The following is a 16,352-nucleotide window of genomic DNA, read 5'->3' on the forward strand; positions in this document are numbered from 1 at the left end:
GCTAGGATAAAAACTGTAGAATGTCAAAACAAGCTTACAGTTGCCCAGAGCAAGCAAACTGATCACTGTAAACATGCCATATATGTTTCAACCACAAGGGGAGAGAGGCGACAGCATGTCCTAGTACATATACCACGTCAGCTTAATATATAGACCTGGTTCAAACCAGACTAGAATGTTCCAGAAAAGGATGTTCTGTTCTTATTGAGATATGTGAACATACAAATAACTGCATGACATACATGTAATGACAGAAATGTATTTAAATTATATTTCTTTTGTAATTGTTGACCAGGAACACCAAATTAGGTAATGGATTTTCAGGTCAACACAAGGGTTAAAGAAATAAAAAAAGGCGGTTGTATTAAATGTTTTGGCATGGACCCGACCAGACTAATTTAATGGCCATCCACCATTTAGACACAGAGAACAGGCACAAAACACTCATCAACTTCCACAATGGCTCTAGACAATAGCAGAAGGAAACAGACCAGAAAAGCGCTGGATCAGACTGGATGGAGCATGAGAACGGATGTTATGGAATTGCTTAAATTCAAACTGCATTCTGTTTAAAGGATCATTACATTCATATTTAAACCTGATTACTCTTGTTAAAATGAGAGAGGATCTTTCTTTGTATGTCTTTAAGAATGTAACATACATGCGCACATTTGGACTGTAATCATCCTGAATTCCTGAAGAATCGTCAGCTTCATGTCACTGCAAGTCTTTCTCTGCGTGATTCATTACTTCTAAAACTGACAAGTAACATCATAGACAGTATTGGGTATGTGACTAGGAATTTGACGCTGTCTTGTTGTGAACTCACGCACACCCCAGAGAACAGTGTGTGCGGAGGGGAGGCGGATAGTTGACATGGACAAAATTAGAGAGTTGCAGTTTTGGGGAGGGGGTATTTTGAGAACAGGGCAGGAAAACTGGTAAAAAGCGATTTAAGCCGGACTTGGGCAGATAGTTTGTGCACTGATACAAAACAACAGCGTGCCAGTAAGCTCTGCAGCTTTAGTGTGCATGAGAAAATAAATATTCATTAAATCAGTCATCTTCCTCTGAGAGTTTGCACATATGCCAACTCAAATTGAAAACACCAGGCGTGTCATTTATTTGTGGATTTCTGCAGAGGATGTTTGTCATTCCACTTTTGTGGAACGCTTGTGCTTTAAAGTAGAGTTTGTTCCTCTGATATATCTTTTCTTTAGGATTTTTTTTTTTTTCTCTAAGCATTTTGTATAATAAACACTTGAGACACATCTCAGTTGGTGGTGTTGATCACTAATTATTTCACACAAAAGTAAGTTATGAGTTGGGAAAACGTTATGGAAAACCCGTGTGATTGGATTTTATGAAAACATCAAATATCTCTTTACACCACATTATACTGATTACTGTTATCTTTTTTATGTGCAGTATTAGTCAAATGACAAACCATCTTTGTAAAATAATCTGAGAGACAATGCATATGGAAAATCTGGTGAATTAAAACAAATTGAGTGTGGGCCCACATTAGTAGAAAACTAAAACCGTGATCCATAATCTGTTTTTGTAAACACTATGTCTATGATATAATGCACTATATAAATGTGACCTTAATTGTGACATCTCATATCTGTGATAAGTTTGCACCGTTGCTATTCTTATCCTGTGATATCTGACCTCACCAACATTAAGCTTAAAAGCCTGCAGTCAAAAATTCAATCTCTCAAATCTCATTTCATTCTCTTGACAAAGATTCATTCTTTTGGGAAGAACAGTTTTTTAATGATTTTTTTATGACATTTGTTAAATAACTAAAGTTTTATTTTCTCTTATTGGAAAGCTACCAAGAAAGTTTTTTTATGCAGGTCTGAGATCAGTTGTCTTCTGGTTCTGGGTTCTTTGTTATAAAAAAGAAATAATAATAATGTGAAATGATTTTACTTTGAAAAATCCTTTGGACACTATTTGCTTATATGTGTCACTCACTGAAAATGCTACAGCTCGGGACTGTGAATTTCGTCTTCACCTACTTTCTTCCTGTAGATGTCAAAATTAGAAAAAAGAGCAAGGAGGAGCTAAACCGGAGAAACGGGTGAGAAGAGGAGAGAAAGAAAAATAGATTAAATGTGGAGCATGAAACTGGCTTAATTCAAAATTGGCTTAAATCATTTTTTACATTTGTTTATTATTATTTTTTAGAGTCTAAAGTTGTACATAAAAAGTGGTTTCAGAGAATAAAGCGGATCTCAACTAACTTGAAGAAAACCGCCACCACAACTCATAACAATTTCATGCTGTCCCATATAAATGATGAGAATTCAAAGAAAACCTTAGTGTTTATTTATCCTTTAATGCTGTTCCTGAATCAGTCTTCAAATGGAAGCCTTCAAAGACAGGACAAACTTCGGCCTGCTCTCTGATCAGTATCAAATGGGTTAATGCTATTGGTACTAAGTCACACAATACTAATTACCAGCAATGGGGGGCCTTGGCCTTCAACCCAGATTGTGCAGCAGGCTTGCTGTTCAGAATTCTAATCTGCTTCTCCTTTGGAATTTGCCTCTGTAAATTTCCACTGTGAAAAACAGACTGTCAGCTAGGAAATACAAATGAATAAGGGTGTAAATACACATTCTCTGATTTATGCTGGTGTTGCTGGTATACATGTTTCGTGGAAGTGTAAAGGCAAGCTTTTTTGTTTGAGGAGTTTCCATTCTATTCAAATTCAGCCTATGAAGTAGCGTCCAATTGTGGTGTTAGTGTCCATGTCTGTGGGGACTTTGGGGAGATTGGCCTGTTGCCTAAAAGTGTAGTTATATTAAGCAAAAGTGAAATCAATGAGTCAAATAACATATGTGAAATATAAATATATGTGAAATAATAATAATAATAATAATAATAACAATAATACATGTCTAAACACTTTGACAATGACAATAAATCAAAACAATATAAAACATCAATTGAAAGTACAGCATGTGAAAAGTTGAAGTTGAAGTCACCATTTTCTTAATGACTTCCATTCCAAATGTTTATTGTCCCTAATCTTATATTCAGCACACAAAAGATAACTACAGCCTAATCCCATCTGATTTGTTGCCATGTGAGTTTTCCAATCATTACTTGAAATGTCCGCTAATTAAATTAATCATGCATGTTTTGCATCGATACAAATAACAGCGATTTAGCATTTAACATTTAGGCTACCAGAACAACATTAAGCCGCATGCACTTATATGACATTTTGCATTATGCAAACGAGAAACCTTGCACGTGTGAAAAATATAAATAGTTTAACGAATTAGTTCTGAATAGCGAGAATGTTTTTCTCATGCTGTACTGGAGATATGCCAGAGGCACTAGCAAGCTACTGAGTGAAAGAGAAGAAGGAGGAGGAGGAGGAGGGCGTGCTGCTCAGACTATTTAAAGCTGAACGTTCAGTGTGCTCAGACCTGGAGCTTTCCATGTTGTCATAGCTGAACGGGTTCTATCATCGCCAGGGAAGTGGCAGTGAGTTGGTGAACAATTCAACTGTCGCAAATCACTTGGAATTCTCTGCCTGACAGGGTCACTGTATAAGTGCGTTTCAAGACAACAAGCGGTGAGTCAATTTGATCAGCCTGTTTAATAGGCTATTATTTATAGACCTGCACACACTGAATTATATGCATGTGCAAAGATGTCAGGTAAATAGGCTACTAAATTCGCAGTCGTACAGCTTAAAGGTTGTTAAAAAAAATTGGAGGTGTGTCGAAGTGGGAGTGTCTAACAAAATCCATGTCAAAGTTGCCACAGGTAAGAAAATGGGCTACATGTTGTAAAAAATAAATAAATAAATAAAGGTTTTAACGAGAAAACCTGTTACGCTGTTAGTGAAAATACATAGGCTACTTAACATACAATGATCACGCTTTTACTGTAAAAGAGTTTTTTAATGAATTATATAGGTTAATGTGCAGTGTAGCCTTAATGTGCAGTGCAGCCTAGTCTTAAATGTATCGAAAAACACAAACACTTTATTTTTCAAATTGTGTTTATTACAAACTTTTAATCACCTATAATGTACAATGAATGTTGCTTATGTAGTGTTTTATGTCATATTTTAAGTTTTTTAGATAGCCTATCTATCCGAAGACTTGTCTGTTTGTTTAGTGAACACCGCGACAGTACATGTTTATTTAAGTAGAATTTAGGTTCAAATTAACGTGCCCATATATTTTACGACTAATAGCGCTAAAAATATCCCACCATGCATGAAATGATTTAACACGGCCTTTTAGGCAAGATATGAAAGATAGCATTGTGAACTTCCTGAGGATTAAATGCATTATTACACCAATAAATCATTCCACGTAATGTTATTCTCGACCAGCGAATAGCCTGTAATCTTCAGACGGCAATTTACTCGTTAGGTTTTCATTCATCACTTGGCACGCTGCCTAACAGCAACGAAGGTGTTGTTAAGCTCAGCTGCTCAGGGATCTCTGTTTTCGCGTAAAGAGATTTACTTTTCTTCTGAACTCTGGCTGATCTCTTGCGCTAAAAATTTTACGTAACGTACTTTTCAGCGAATGATGCGTCTGGACCACGAATAGCCTTGCTGTCTGCACAAAGACACACAAGAGATCTCGTAAACACCTTTTCGTATTTAATAATCGATATGCATTTGCCCCCTTTTTGCCAGTCACACCATAGCGTGCTCGAGCGTCACGTACTGCACATACACACATAGCATTTATCAATGGGGAAGCGCGTGCGCGCGAGAGCAGGCTACCAGCTGGGATTGAGGAGTAGCAAGAGAGAAATTAAAATCATAAAAATCACTAGGAGATTCTAACACCTTTTTAAAGCGCCAACACTCAAATTTGTGAACTTTCTACAAGAACCTAAATCACGCAATTGTCAAAAGCCTATTATTTAGGCCAATGGAGGCTAAAAAGAGCCATTAGCCCCTCATAATTAGGCTTTAGACACACAATTACAGCCTACACTAAATTACACAGACTGAAAATTACTGATACTAAAAAAGATCTATTATTAATCACTTGGACACAGATCACGGTTTTAGATGTAAAATGAAACCTACAGCATTGTTTTAAAGAAGGTTCACTGGTTATCCGTATCTGCTATGCTGAAGCCTTTAATGAATAGGCCTTGTTTACAAAAAGGAAGCGCTGTTGAAATGATTGCAAAGGCATGCAGCCTATGCATTGCTGCAATTCACAGTTTGCAATTCCAGGAAAAATTCTGTGGTGCTCTAAATTAGCCAGAAATGAATCTCACAGCCCTGGTTTGTTCTTGGAAAAGAGGCTGGGGATGTAGGAGGAGGTAAAGTGGAATGAAGTGTCGTAACTATAAGATTACTTAACTGTTTAAAGCAGCAGTCCTCCAGAGTGTACTTAACCTATAAGAGACAAAACCCAGGCATACTGATAGACAAATACATCTCTTAGTGTTTGATAAATGACCTGGAGAGGGTCATCATGTTTGGTCACAAGTCTAGATTACATACCCTATAAGGATTTTCTGTGTATGTGTATGTGCGTTTGTGTCTACAAGATCTTGCTTGTAGTATGTTTTTAAGTGCATGTCTAGGTCACTAGTAAACAACTTAGCTCTAAATCGTGCTCTTCTTACATCATTTCTGGGTTTCTGGACAAGAACCTTGCCATAAATGTGAGGAAAGAACCGTGAGGAAAGAAACTGCAACATTTTCTCTGTTCTTATGCTTCTTTACCCACTTTTTCCTCAAACTGGTTTCTTATGCTTTTTGCCACAACCCGAACACACAAAGAAATAACAACGGAATCTAAATTCCCCTGATGAGCACTTCCACATAAGTTATAAAAAAGTGACTGAGAGGAGGAAAAAAAGTGATAGGAATGGTTACAGATAAATGTATTGCATGTGATTGGCACAAAAAGTGACAGAAATGTGTGTGTGTGTGTGCATTTACAAGAACCAAGGGAAAGTTAAAATGAAAAACTGCCTTTGCTTTCCAGCATCAGTATTGGAAAAATATTTTGGACATAATGTTCTCCACCAAAGCTCAGAGTTTTATGGTTTGATGCAATGACTGATGCAAACCATCTGAGGAAGTATTGATAGCTATTCCATAGAGATAATTTTTGCATCATTTACCACACAAATCATTTTAGCTGCAATCTCAAATGATGATGCTTCATGACAATAATTAAAAGACAAAAGCCTGAACAATTGAAATGAAACAAACCAAGTCAAACCAAGCAATCCCTTCATTTCAACTATTTAATTAATTAAAATCTGAATGTATAAATCTACAAATTATCATAAAACTAAAAATTAAACCAAAGAGCAACATGCTGATATGTTTGCAGGACAATTCAAACATTTGTTTTTTTCTAAAATATAAATTTTCCACAATACAATGAGCTATTCCAACACTTACAAAATTCTCAACTGATTTGCAAAAGACATTTTTTGGCAATTAGGAACTCAGACGTCCGCAGTAGTGTTTTTAGCTTTTAAAAATTAATATTCCGAATTTTGCACGTTTTGTCCTCAGGCAAGTTAATGAAGTTGCACAATAGCGTGAGAGAACTCCCCTGATTTATGGGTTCATAGCAAAATTAAAAGGAAAGGGGTGGGTAGGAACATAGTGTTTTACTAACACACAAACACTCTTTTGTGTTGTGTGTTAATGTGTAAGAGTGACACATAGTTGGATTGAAAACATGCCCTGATTACTTATTTTCTTTTTTTTTTAAGTTATGACTTGCATTTCAATCCTGACAACTATGATCTCATGACCTATTAAACGAGCTTGTAGCTTATGATCCCATTTAGCATGTATTGTTTAATGTGCAATCGTATACCTAAGAATAAATATGCATGTCGGCCACTAAAGGTAGGCTATTACATTTATTTCTGGGGCAGACTGGATTCAGAGCATATGAGAACAGCATAAATGCAAAGCCATTAAAAATTAACCATTAACCCCATCTACTACAAACCAAAGGCCAGTAAAACCTGAGAAAATGTGATAAGAGAAACGCAGACCACTTTGCCACACTAAGCTCATAAAGAAGACATGTTTGTTTTCGTCGTTGCCTATGTTTCTGATGAAACTTAACCTAGTCATGCACTTATTAAACTACTCTGTAACGCTATCTGGCATGAATCACTTCAAACACGAGTTTATAAACGAATTATGAATAATAAGCTTAGCAGCTGTCAAAAGTGATGCCAGTCGAAATCCCAACGCCGCCAACATGGCAAAACTGCCAGTGTGTATCAGGGAAGTTGACCTGGCGTGTAATACCCAATCACGGATTTATTAGATCGGATGACTCCGTTCAGTCTACCCACTGACGTCGCTGTATGGGATTAGACTGCAGAGCAGAGGTTTGCAGACACAAGGTTGTAATGAGATTAGCAAATACAGAATTGTTTGTTCTAACAAATAATCAGAACAAACAACAGCAGCTTTACCATAATAACCACAGTGGCGCTGGAAGAGCAAATAACAATAGAAGCTTTTGCTATTTTATAAATGTTGTTTGCGATATAGAGCCGAGTCGGGTTGTCTAACAGGTGTTTCTCTTCTCTTTAGCCCCCTCTGTTGATATGGGTGTAAAAATGCTGCAGTGCTTTCCTTTCTACAGACGCTGCAAAGAGAGGTGCAAAAGACAGTGCCCTCCTGAGACCGGTAAGTAATGTTCTCAGACTTTTCAAATAAGGCTAAAAGGTCATTTTAAATAAATTAATAAAATAATAAAAAATAAGCTGACTTGCATGAAAACGTCAAGAAGTAAAAACTGTCCTCTGCGACATGCTACAGTTTATCTCCAATAATGTTTCAAAACAAAATCGCATATGTATATATGATTTTAGATATGATATTATTATATTTTTATGAGGTGTGACAATTCTATATTTTTTATGAAGTGAGATAATTATATTATTTTCTTTTCTGCTTATGCAGCGGTCGCAAGTGAAGAGGTAAAACCTCGGCTGTGTTCCACTACCTCCTGGGGCAGTGAAGGAGACAGCGGTAGCAGTCCGAGTTGCCCACAGGCCTATTTTTCCCACAAGGCTCGGCTCTCACTGAGACACCAGATGGATAGCAACATCAATGCAGTGGATGCCACATACTAACTTTGTTCTGCAGGCTGGCCGTCTTTGGAGAATCCTTGAAAGTACACTTCAGATTCACAGCCCCAGTCCAGTTTAAGTCCCTTATTGGAGAGGTTTTGCTGGAAACTGGAGAATGAGCCATTAGGAACAAGCAGCATGGAAGTTTGCCTCTCCTTGCATGCCCATGGACACTCATGAGCGCCAGCTGTATGCATTGTAATAACAATGTCAAGATAAGTGTTCGAATTTTGGTACAGCCACGAAAACGGTACAGCTGAGTGTAATTTGGTGAAAGGGATATTTTAAAACACTCTTAAAAGAGTGATGTTTACATGATAACCAGTAAGTGCTTTTTTTCTAGCCTGTAGCATTTTCCCTCCACAGCCTCTGCTATATGTGCATCTATTATCTCAAGTGGATGCTGGTTTTATCTGAGACACTGACGTCCTAATGTAATTGAGATATAAGTTTGTTCAGCAGGATTTGGATAAATAGCTGTCTCATCTAATAAAATCAACCATGCTTTGCCTTGCTACTCATAAATTCAGTATACTGTGAAGCAACAGAATGTTTTTTTCCTTTTTCACATTAACAGAAAGGACGTATTTAAAGCTTATTTAGCTTTCTATGTAAGTGCAATTTACTCTGCCCTGCAGCTGCATCAAGATCCATTAACATAGTGTCTATAACACAGTTATAACAATTTTTATTATGTACAGATTTCAAAGCTTTTTAAAAGTTTGCCCTGACGATAAAATAATTTTACTTAAGGAGTGTTTTTGGAACAATTTGAAAAATGATGGTGTCATGGACAATGTATTAATATGAAGATGGCCCAGTTTCTAAATCTTTATCTGACTTTTTTTTGTATTGCAAGTATAAAACCAGTTAAAAGAACAGAGATGTTTGTAATGATCCACTCATTGCTTCTGTTACGACATGTTTGAAAAAACAGGTTTTACATGCTCATGTTGTGTATCCGGACTTCTTCACGTTTTGTTTGCACATGTATTAACATTTGTGTTTTTTAAATGTTAAAAGTGGATTTTTACACTCTAACCCAGTAACAGAACAGAATTGACAAGACACTGTTACACCTTTCAATTCACAATATGAAAGAGGATATTTTTGTATGTTTTGTATGCAATGTGTACATCAATTAAAAAAAAAAATGTAACAAAGTAAAAAAGACAGCAAACTAAAATCACAATAGGATTAAAACAGCACGTCCTGCTGCTTTTACAGAGGATTGTAAAAAAAACATAATAAAACAATAAAATTGTTTTCCAAAAAGAAAAAAGTATATTTTTTTCATACTATAAAAAGAAAGGAATTTAAAGAAAAAATTACCAGTGAAAACCATTCTGTATAGAAAAACTACATAAAAGTGGTTCAGTGTTTTTATTTTAAACAAGCAAAGTGGTATAAAAGTTGTTCTTTTACTCATGAATCCTGTGGCAGAGTTCAACCAATAGCTGTACATTGTCTCACTAGCCCAGCCCTCACATGTTTTTAGGTTTGGAGATGACTCCGTCAGGGTAGCGCTTCTTAAAACGTGCAACTACTTCAGGGTCTAAAAGGTGAATACCGTCCAACTGATTACCAAGAGTTATCCTGGAAAACAAAACAGTGTGTGAAAGATCAGAGAAAAGAACAGCACATCTGATTACACAAAAGTGCACTTAGTCATGCAAGCGATTTTGAAATCCAAAAAGTTCCTGGACAGCTGACTCACCAGTTAGGCTGCACATTGTGTGGTCTCCCAAACAATTCAATTTTTCGTGTACCCGGTGACAAACGCTCGATCATTCCATAGATTTCATCTGGTTTATGACTAGTGGAGCGGACCTTTTGCGTAGACAGATGACAGGTGTTCAGTGCACTGATCATAACTGACTTTAAATAAATCACCGCTTTATTAGTAATAACGATTATAACTGACCTCTGCCACTATAACATCACAATCAAGGCCTCTGTTAAAACCTTGTGGGTTTCCTTTTACTCCCACCTGAACAAACAAACAAATAAAGAGGATCGTGTATATTCAATATACATATGCAATGGACAATGTATATTTACAACTAAAGTAATGGCTGCTGAACATTCAACAGATGTAGCCTTGGTGACCATAACTGACTCCAAACGTCTTAACCGTAGTGTATATTCCCACACATACCAAGCAATGCTCTTTTCCATGATTCAGCCAATGTCCAGTCCTTCCAGTACGAATGATTCTCTGAAGTTGGTTAGTCTTCACCCAGATAATCTCATCTACACGCTCATAGCTAATTAAGAGACAGTAAATGAAAACATTTTGCTTTGTGATTTATTTAAAATCTAAAAGATCGCTATCACTTTACATTTTTCACATGTAAAATCACTTACCCCCATAAACTTAGACACTCTCTGCCCAGCTCCATAGCTCTGTGTAGACAGAAAATAAACTATTGTTGACTTGCATTTGGACTGTTGCCAAGATGGCATTATATAACCTCTTTTAATTTTTTATTTATTTATTCATATGATAATGATACATGATAATGGAAAATGCATACAGATGCACATTTAGCAAACTGTTCAGAGTTCAAAGTTGTTAAAAGTTTTTGGAAAATGTAACCCAACAACATCACATATTTTATTGACGAGATGATTTTGTTTTGTATTTAGGTTTACATTTATCAGTGTAGTGGTTTAAAAGTGATGCAATATCTTAAATAACATTTAAAGATAAAAGGGTCTTAAGAAGCTTTGTGTTCAGTCGCTCCCCAGAGCCCCTACCTTCCTGTTACCCAGAGGAAGAGGAAACCGTCATCCTGCAGAATAGGAATGTTGAGTTTCCTCATCTCGTCGTCTGTGAGTGTTCCATATGGAAGCTCCATGTGAATGTCCCATGGCGGGTCGGCCATCACCACGGCAAACTTCCCCAGGATGGACACATCCAGATAACGGATGTCACAGCAGATCCACTGAGAAGGGGATAAGGTGAAAGGACATATATCTGTTATATTTCTCAAAATAAAAATGCCAATCACAGTTTTAACAAATGTTAGTTTTTTTTGAATATGTAGACAAATACAAGAGGAGCAAATACAAATACAAGAGAAGCAAACGTGAGAATGAAAAGACATTAAAAGAAATTGAAATTAAAGGACAGAAACATATCTAGGGCCAGTTTCACCAGCTGTACAGCTATTTTTGATGTAGTTACACACACAATGTTTGCGTTGCAACATTAAACATAACTACATTTACATTTGATATTAACGGAAGTGTAGGTGTAATTACATCAGTAAGCTCTTGTTTAACCCAGCAGACTTAAATCCTTTAAGCATAGAGAATAATGTTGACATTTACACTTGCTAATAATTTTAGAAAGAAAACATTATGGTCAATAAATTACTTTGTTAGCGGTTCATTAACACAAACTTAAGAGTGTATCTGTGCATGACTCCATGTTGTGCAAGTCCAACAAATCAATCATAATATGTGCAATTGCTTACTGATTCTTGTTCATTAAAATAAACTATTACATTTCTCATGATGAGTAAGCATACTATCGCATTACATTAAAAATGTTTTTAAGCATTAGTTACATTAATAAGCAATGGTTACAAAATAAGTTAAAATAAAGTCAAACTGAAATTTACAGCATTGCAACATAATAATTATGTGACTTTCCAGAACTTATAAACTATTCGCTACATTCTGCCTAAAGAATGAATGGTGCAACCGAATAATGTACCGAATAATGTAAGTGGGTTTCATGCTATCTAGCAGTTACTAAGCCTCTAGTGTGGACTTTAAAGTATTCCACTATTCCAGCAGGAGTAGGAACTTACGAACAGGTGCCATGCCTATTTCTATATTACAGTAGTTTCAGTGAATTTCAGTAATTTACTGTATAGTATATCTTAATAGGAGCTGTGGAACAGGTACATTTTTACGATACTTTACCTGTGAAGGAAACAACTTGCCAACGTTGCTGTCTCCCACAGTGGAGTGCAGTCCGAGCTCAGTGGCCCCTGCCTGGGGCCCCAATGTGTCACCCTCTGCTTCAGGAGGGCTGTCTATCTCATAGTGCACATATTTACAAGTGTCCATGTGGAAACAAGTATTCAGAAAGGAGCAGTCGCCAAGGCTCTCGTCTGTGTGTTTGTTGATGATTCGCCTTAGAAAGTTACATTATAACACAATACAACAAATGAAACGTGAAATTTGGCAAAAAATTTTGTTTATGTGTTCATATAAAATCATAATTATAATACAAAAATTCTTACTTTAATTGTATAGTTATATAGTTAATTCATATACTACTATTGTTCTTAATTCATAGACATTTTATATGGGTATTTATTTTAATTACATTTTAGGGTATCTGAACTGACCTGAAGTGCAACTTGGTGCAGGGCTGAGGTGTGTCGCCCGACTGCACACACTCTTCTTTCGTCCCATGGTCACAGAACTCCTGTACTTGAGCTCTGCCTCGTGAACGAAACTTCTCCACAATCGACTGTTCCTTTGCCGAACTGGTGTTTAACAGCTCTAGGATCTCTTGGCTCACCTGAGGCAGAAGTATTCATACATCAGACTCTACATACACATAAATTCACAAAACTTTTGCTGACCCGCTACATAATTATTATACCTTTTTGCTTTGCTGTTCCTTAGTGGACTGCTGGCTGAGTAGACTCTCAATCTCCATGTCCAGATGAGATGCTTGCACCTTGCTGCTCCGCCCTTTTTTCTCAGGCCCACCCCCTCCAACCCCAGAGGATCCAGTGAGCTGTGAGTTCGAGGCAGGACCCAGTGAAGCAGAGGATTTCTTAGGAGGTGAAGATGGTGCTTGAAGCAAAGGGGAGGAGCCTGGGGCTCTTTTTTGGTGGGTGATGTCATCTCCTTTTCTTTTAACGGCAGTTCTCTGTAGCTGGGCTGTGCTGCCAATCATAGCCCATAGTTTGGTGTGGTCCACTGAAGTGACAAGGGTGGAGGAAGAAGAGGACGAGGAGGCAGTGATGGATGGCTGTCGAACTTCAATAAGTTCTTGGGCAGAAAATTTGAGGAGGAGACTTTGGATACAGGCATGGGAAACTGCAGACTCGGACTGAGACAAAGTTGCAAATGAGAGAGAGTGAGAAGGACAGAAAGACAAAAACATAGATATGATTATTTCTATAGTATTCACAATACATTTAGATAAATTTTGCCAATTTATATTTCACACTGTCCTTATATATTTTTTCTCTAATGTGGGAGATAGTAATAATGAGTACATCTGCAGGTTTTTCACTGGTAGCTGACGATACATGGGGCAAGTGCTTGGGCACTTTCCCTCTGAGAATGCATGACAATTTTGTATCTGGATACTTCAGATCTGTCGTGAGCCGTGTGTCTTACCTGGTGTGTCTTACCAGTTGCCCGGCAATATCGCTTAAAAACAATTGCCCCATGTATCATCGGCCTATAGGTTACACAAGCATACACACAGATCTTACGGTGTTTAGTTGGTTGGTGATAGATAGGGAATCAATTGGGAGAGATAGACTCAGTTCAGACAGGTATCCAAGCAGCCTCTTCTCTAGTTCCGGGTCTGGAGGCTGCTCAACTTCCACTTGCGGAGGACTCTGTAGCGCCGGTCCAGGGCTGTCGCTTCTTGCAGACCCACCCTCAACACCTCCAATCTCTGTCAAAAACCAGAAGTAATCGTTGGAAACATGCACATACAGTAGGTGGCACCATAGACCCACTAAGTTCACTATTGCAAAAAAAAAAAAAAAAAAAACTAGCTAAATAAATAAACAACCTTGATTTATTCTTCCTTTGGCATGCATTTAAAGTTACAGTTTAAGTATCATGATGCCACACTTCTGACAGAATCTTGTGTGCTCTCTAATTTCAGCAAGCAAATAAAGCTGACTGCATGGGCAACACTGTTTTGCAACGGTGACTCTCATTACATATCCAAGAAGTCTTTTTTTTTAATCAAATGCTATTTATGGTACAGTTAATAGTTTTGCAGATTTCACAGCATGCAGTTTATCAACACACCGATGCCCAGTTGAGTTGTGTCTTTTCTTCTCCTCTGCAGCCTTTCTCGGAGGGAATCCAACTGCTTTTTGTGCGCTTGGATGTGACTCCACGTGTCTGACATGGCTTAAAGGGAATTAGATAAACAGTCAATTTAAAAAACAAACAAATTAAACAGATATTTCATTAAGCTCAGTTCGCGTATAGTAATCCAGTGCTGAGAGGCTGTTCTCTCCATACACACAACGCCGCTAAACTCAAACTGAGTGGATTTCAAAACAAAAGACCCTCACGACGCAATAATAACAGTTTTAATCATGTTCGCTTTCAAATTGGCACTGAGACCGATAGACGCGGTTTATTTCTTTATACATTTTACTTTTTAAATTTATAATAATATAATGTACAAAACTGAAAAGTTTAATCAAAGAATAGCGAGGTATGTATTATGTAATCAAATATAGCGGCTTAGGTATCAGTTCCTGTGTACGTGAAAGGTCTTCCGGTACACGAGGAGAGAAGACAAACCTGCTAATACGCACATATTCATTTATTTACCAGCTAGTTAGGGTACAGCCGAAAAACAAGCTCATCTAATTCGAGGTAATGCACACTATCAAAGACAAAAATATTATATAACGAATAAGGCATGTCGACGGTAATGTCTTGGCTACTTCAAGGGAACCGAGAGCCGGTTGCATTAAAAATGACAGAACCGAATGTTTACGTAACGGAACGAAAAACAGTAGTAATGTTTAATTAACTGTTGTTTTGCAGCGCTGCAACAATATTTAATAAAAACAAAAAACGCAACCGAACGGTGAAACGATTCCTGACTCACGAGTCATTTTGATGAATCAATAATTCGCAGTGGCCGTTTCTCAAACTGAAGACTGCATCCTCCGGAGGACGCGTTTATAAACTGCGTGTCTTTTTTACGCTTAATTGGGAATAATTCATAACTGTTAATATTCTAAAATAAGATCTTTATGAAGTATGCGACCTACAAATGCTACCTCCGGAGGTTGCACTCTTCCCTTTGGGAAACATTCCGATTCCGGAACCGATTGACTCAAATGAACCGGTTCTTTTAAGTGAATCAAAACACTAATGAATCAGTATTCTTTAATTTAGCTATTTTGTACTAATTGATTTGTAAACATAATAAATGTGTGAATGTATTCAGTTGCTAGCCTCCTTAATATTTTACTTGCTGAAAAAAAACATGTCTTTATTAAAACGTTGATTAATGGATGTCTTGTTCTTTTGGTACAGTGCTTTTGCCGTGATTTGACATGGCCGAGCCACGCAGCCCGGTGTCCGCTTCAGTACCCCACACCCCGATGGTGCTGCCCACCCCAGAGGGCTCAACGCTTGAGATGGACCCGATGGAGTACACCCTCCGCAAGCGTCTGCCCCGAAAACTGCCCAAACGACGGAACGACGTCTACGTCAACATGAAAACGGACTTCAAGGCCCAGCTGGCGAGGTGTCAGAAACTTCTGGACGCTCATAGGGAAATCTGCATCCACGGCCTGGGACTGGCCATCAACCGGGCCATTAACATCGCCCTGCAGCTGCAGACGTCCAGCCAGGGTGCGTTGCAGCTGGCGGCCAACACGTCTACCGTAGAGCTCATAGATGATCTGGAGCCCGACGATCCTGATGAGGCAGGGGAGCCGCTTACACGCACCCGTAATAACTCAGCAATACACATCAAAGTGTTTTATCCCAACCCATAGAATCGGTATCTGTATTAATACGAAAAATGGCAACTTTAAAGACTTCATAAACATTAATGTAATGTTTGTGGTGTGTGTGTGGTTTAAAGGTGATATGCGTTTTATTTTGTATGACTTCTATTCTGGTTTAGACACGTATTTAATTTATTGCTGTGGTGTTCTTGAATGTTTTAATTTGAGAAACAATGTAGAAAGAAAATGTGCCATATCTTGTTTTTTTTCGTCCCCCCACTAGAAGCAGAAATCAATTTGTTTTCTCATGTAAAAGTGAATTTGTAACCAAAAGATCATTCATCAGTTGTGATTTAAAGCTTAGTTAAATGGAAAGTAAATACATTCTTAGACCTACCTACCGTTTTCGTCTTTCTGTGTTTATAGTTAATAGGCTGTTTTAAGGATAGTTTATTTTATGTATATCATTAAATAGTAATAACAACATATTATTTAACATTAATGCTATAACTTAAGTAAAAT

At 37.5% G+C, this 16,352-nt stretch overlaps 2 protein-coding genes and 1 long non-coding RNA gene across 3 annotated transcripts; 2 read left to right on the forward strand and 1 right to left on the reverse strand.

Annotated features, from left to right (window-relative positions):
* The first annotated feature begins 3,433 nt into the window (after positions 1 to 3,433).
* LOC122348486 lies at positions 3,434 to 9,412 on the forward strand. The gene is made up of 3 exons (XR_006251332.1): positions 3,434 to 3,598; positions 7,589 to 7,684; positions 7,961 to 9,412. It is a non-coding gene; the product is annotated as an uncharacterized LOC122348486 (long non-coding RNA).
* Positions 9,413 to 9,494: 82 nt separating this feature from the next.
* mettl3 (methyltransferase like 3) lies at positions 9,495 to 14,469 on the reverse strand. Its single transcript, XM_043243952.1, has 11 exons — positions 14,158 to 14,469; positions 13,605 to 13,792; positions 12,758 to 13,213; positions 12,498 to 12,673; positions 12,067 to 12,280; positions 10,891 to 11,078; positions 10,498 to 10,536; positions 10,289 to 10,397; positions 10,055 to 10,120; positions 9,848 to 9,960; positions 9,495 to 9,726 (listed from the first exon to the last, which is right to left on the reverse strand). Exons 1-11 carry the CDS (start codon positions 14,258 to 14,260, stop codon positions 9,615 to 9,617), a joined length of 1,764 nt encoding a protein of 587 aa, XP_043099887.1. The 5' UTR covers positions 14,261 to 14,469; the 3' UTR covers positions 9,495 to 9,614.
* A 127-nt stretch (positions 14,470 to 14,596) lies between these two features.
* Positions 14,597 to 16,226, forward strand: pop7 (POP7 homolog, ribonuclease P/MRP subunit). Its single transcript, XM_043243961.1, has 2 exons — positions 14,597 to 14,739; positions 15,412 to 16,226. Exon 2 carries the CDS (start codon positions 15,432 to 15,434, stop codon positions 15,876 to 15,878), a length of 447 nt encoding a protein of 148 aa, XP_043099896.1. The 5' UTR covers positions 14,597 to 14,739; positions 15,412 to 15,431; the 3' UTR covers positions 15,879 to 16,226.
* The last annotated feature ends 126 nt before the right edge of the window (positions 16,227 to 16,352 follow it).

Source organism: Puntigrus tetrazona, chromosome 7, assembly GCF_018831695.1.
Source record: "Puntigrus tetrazona isolate hp1 chromosome 7, ASM1883169v1, whole genome shotgun sequence".
In the NCBI taxonomy this organism is placed as follows: domain Eukaryota; kingdom Metazoa; phylum Chordata; class Actinopteri; order Cypriniformes; family Cyprinidae; genus Puntigrus; species Puntigrus tetrazona.

What these genes read in the sequence shown, in the direction of transcription:
- mettl3 (XM_043243952.1), bottom strand. Translation starts at nt 14,260, where the DNA reads ATGTCAGACACGTGGAGTCACATCCAAGCGCACAAAAAGCAGTTGGAT. An exon ending in CACAACTCAACTGGGCATCG is followed by an intron (nt 13,793 to 14,157) that starts GTGTGTTGATAA and finishes GGTTTTTGACAG; the next exon opens with AGATTGGAGGTGTTGAGGGT. An exon ending in GAGTGTCTAAGTTTATGGGG is followed by an intron (nt 10,398 to 10,497) that starts GTAAGTGATTTT and finishes TCTCTTAATTAG; the next exon opens with CTATGAGCGTGTAGATGAGA.
- pop7 (XM_043243961.1), top strand. Translation starts at nt 15,432, where the DNA reads ATGGCCGAGCCACGCAGCCCGGTGTCCGCTTCAGTACCCCACACCCCG.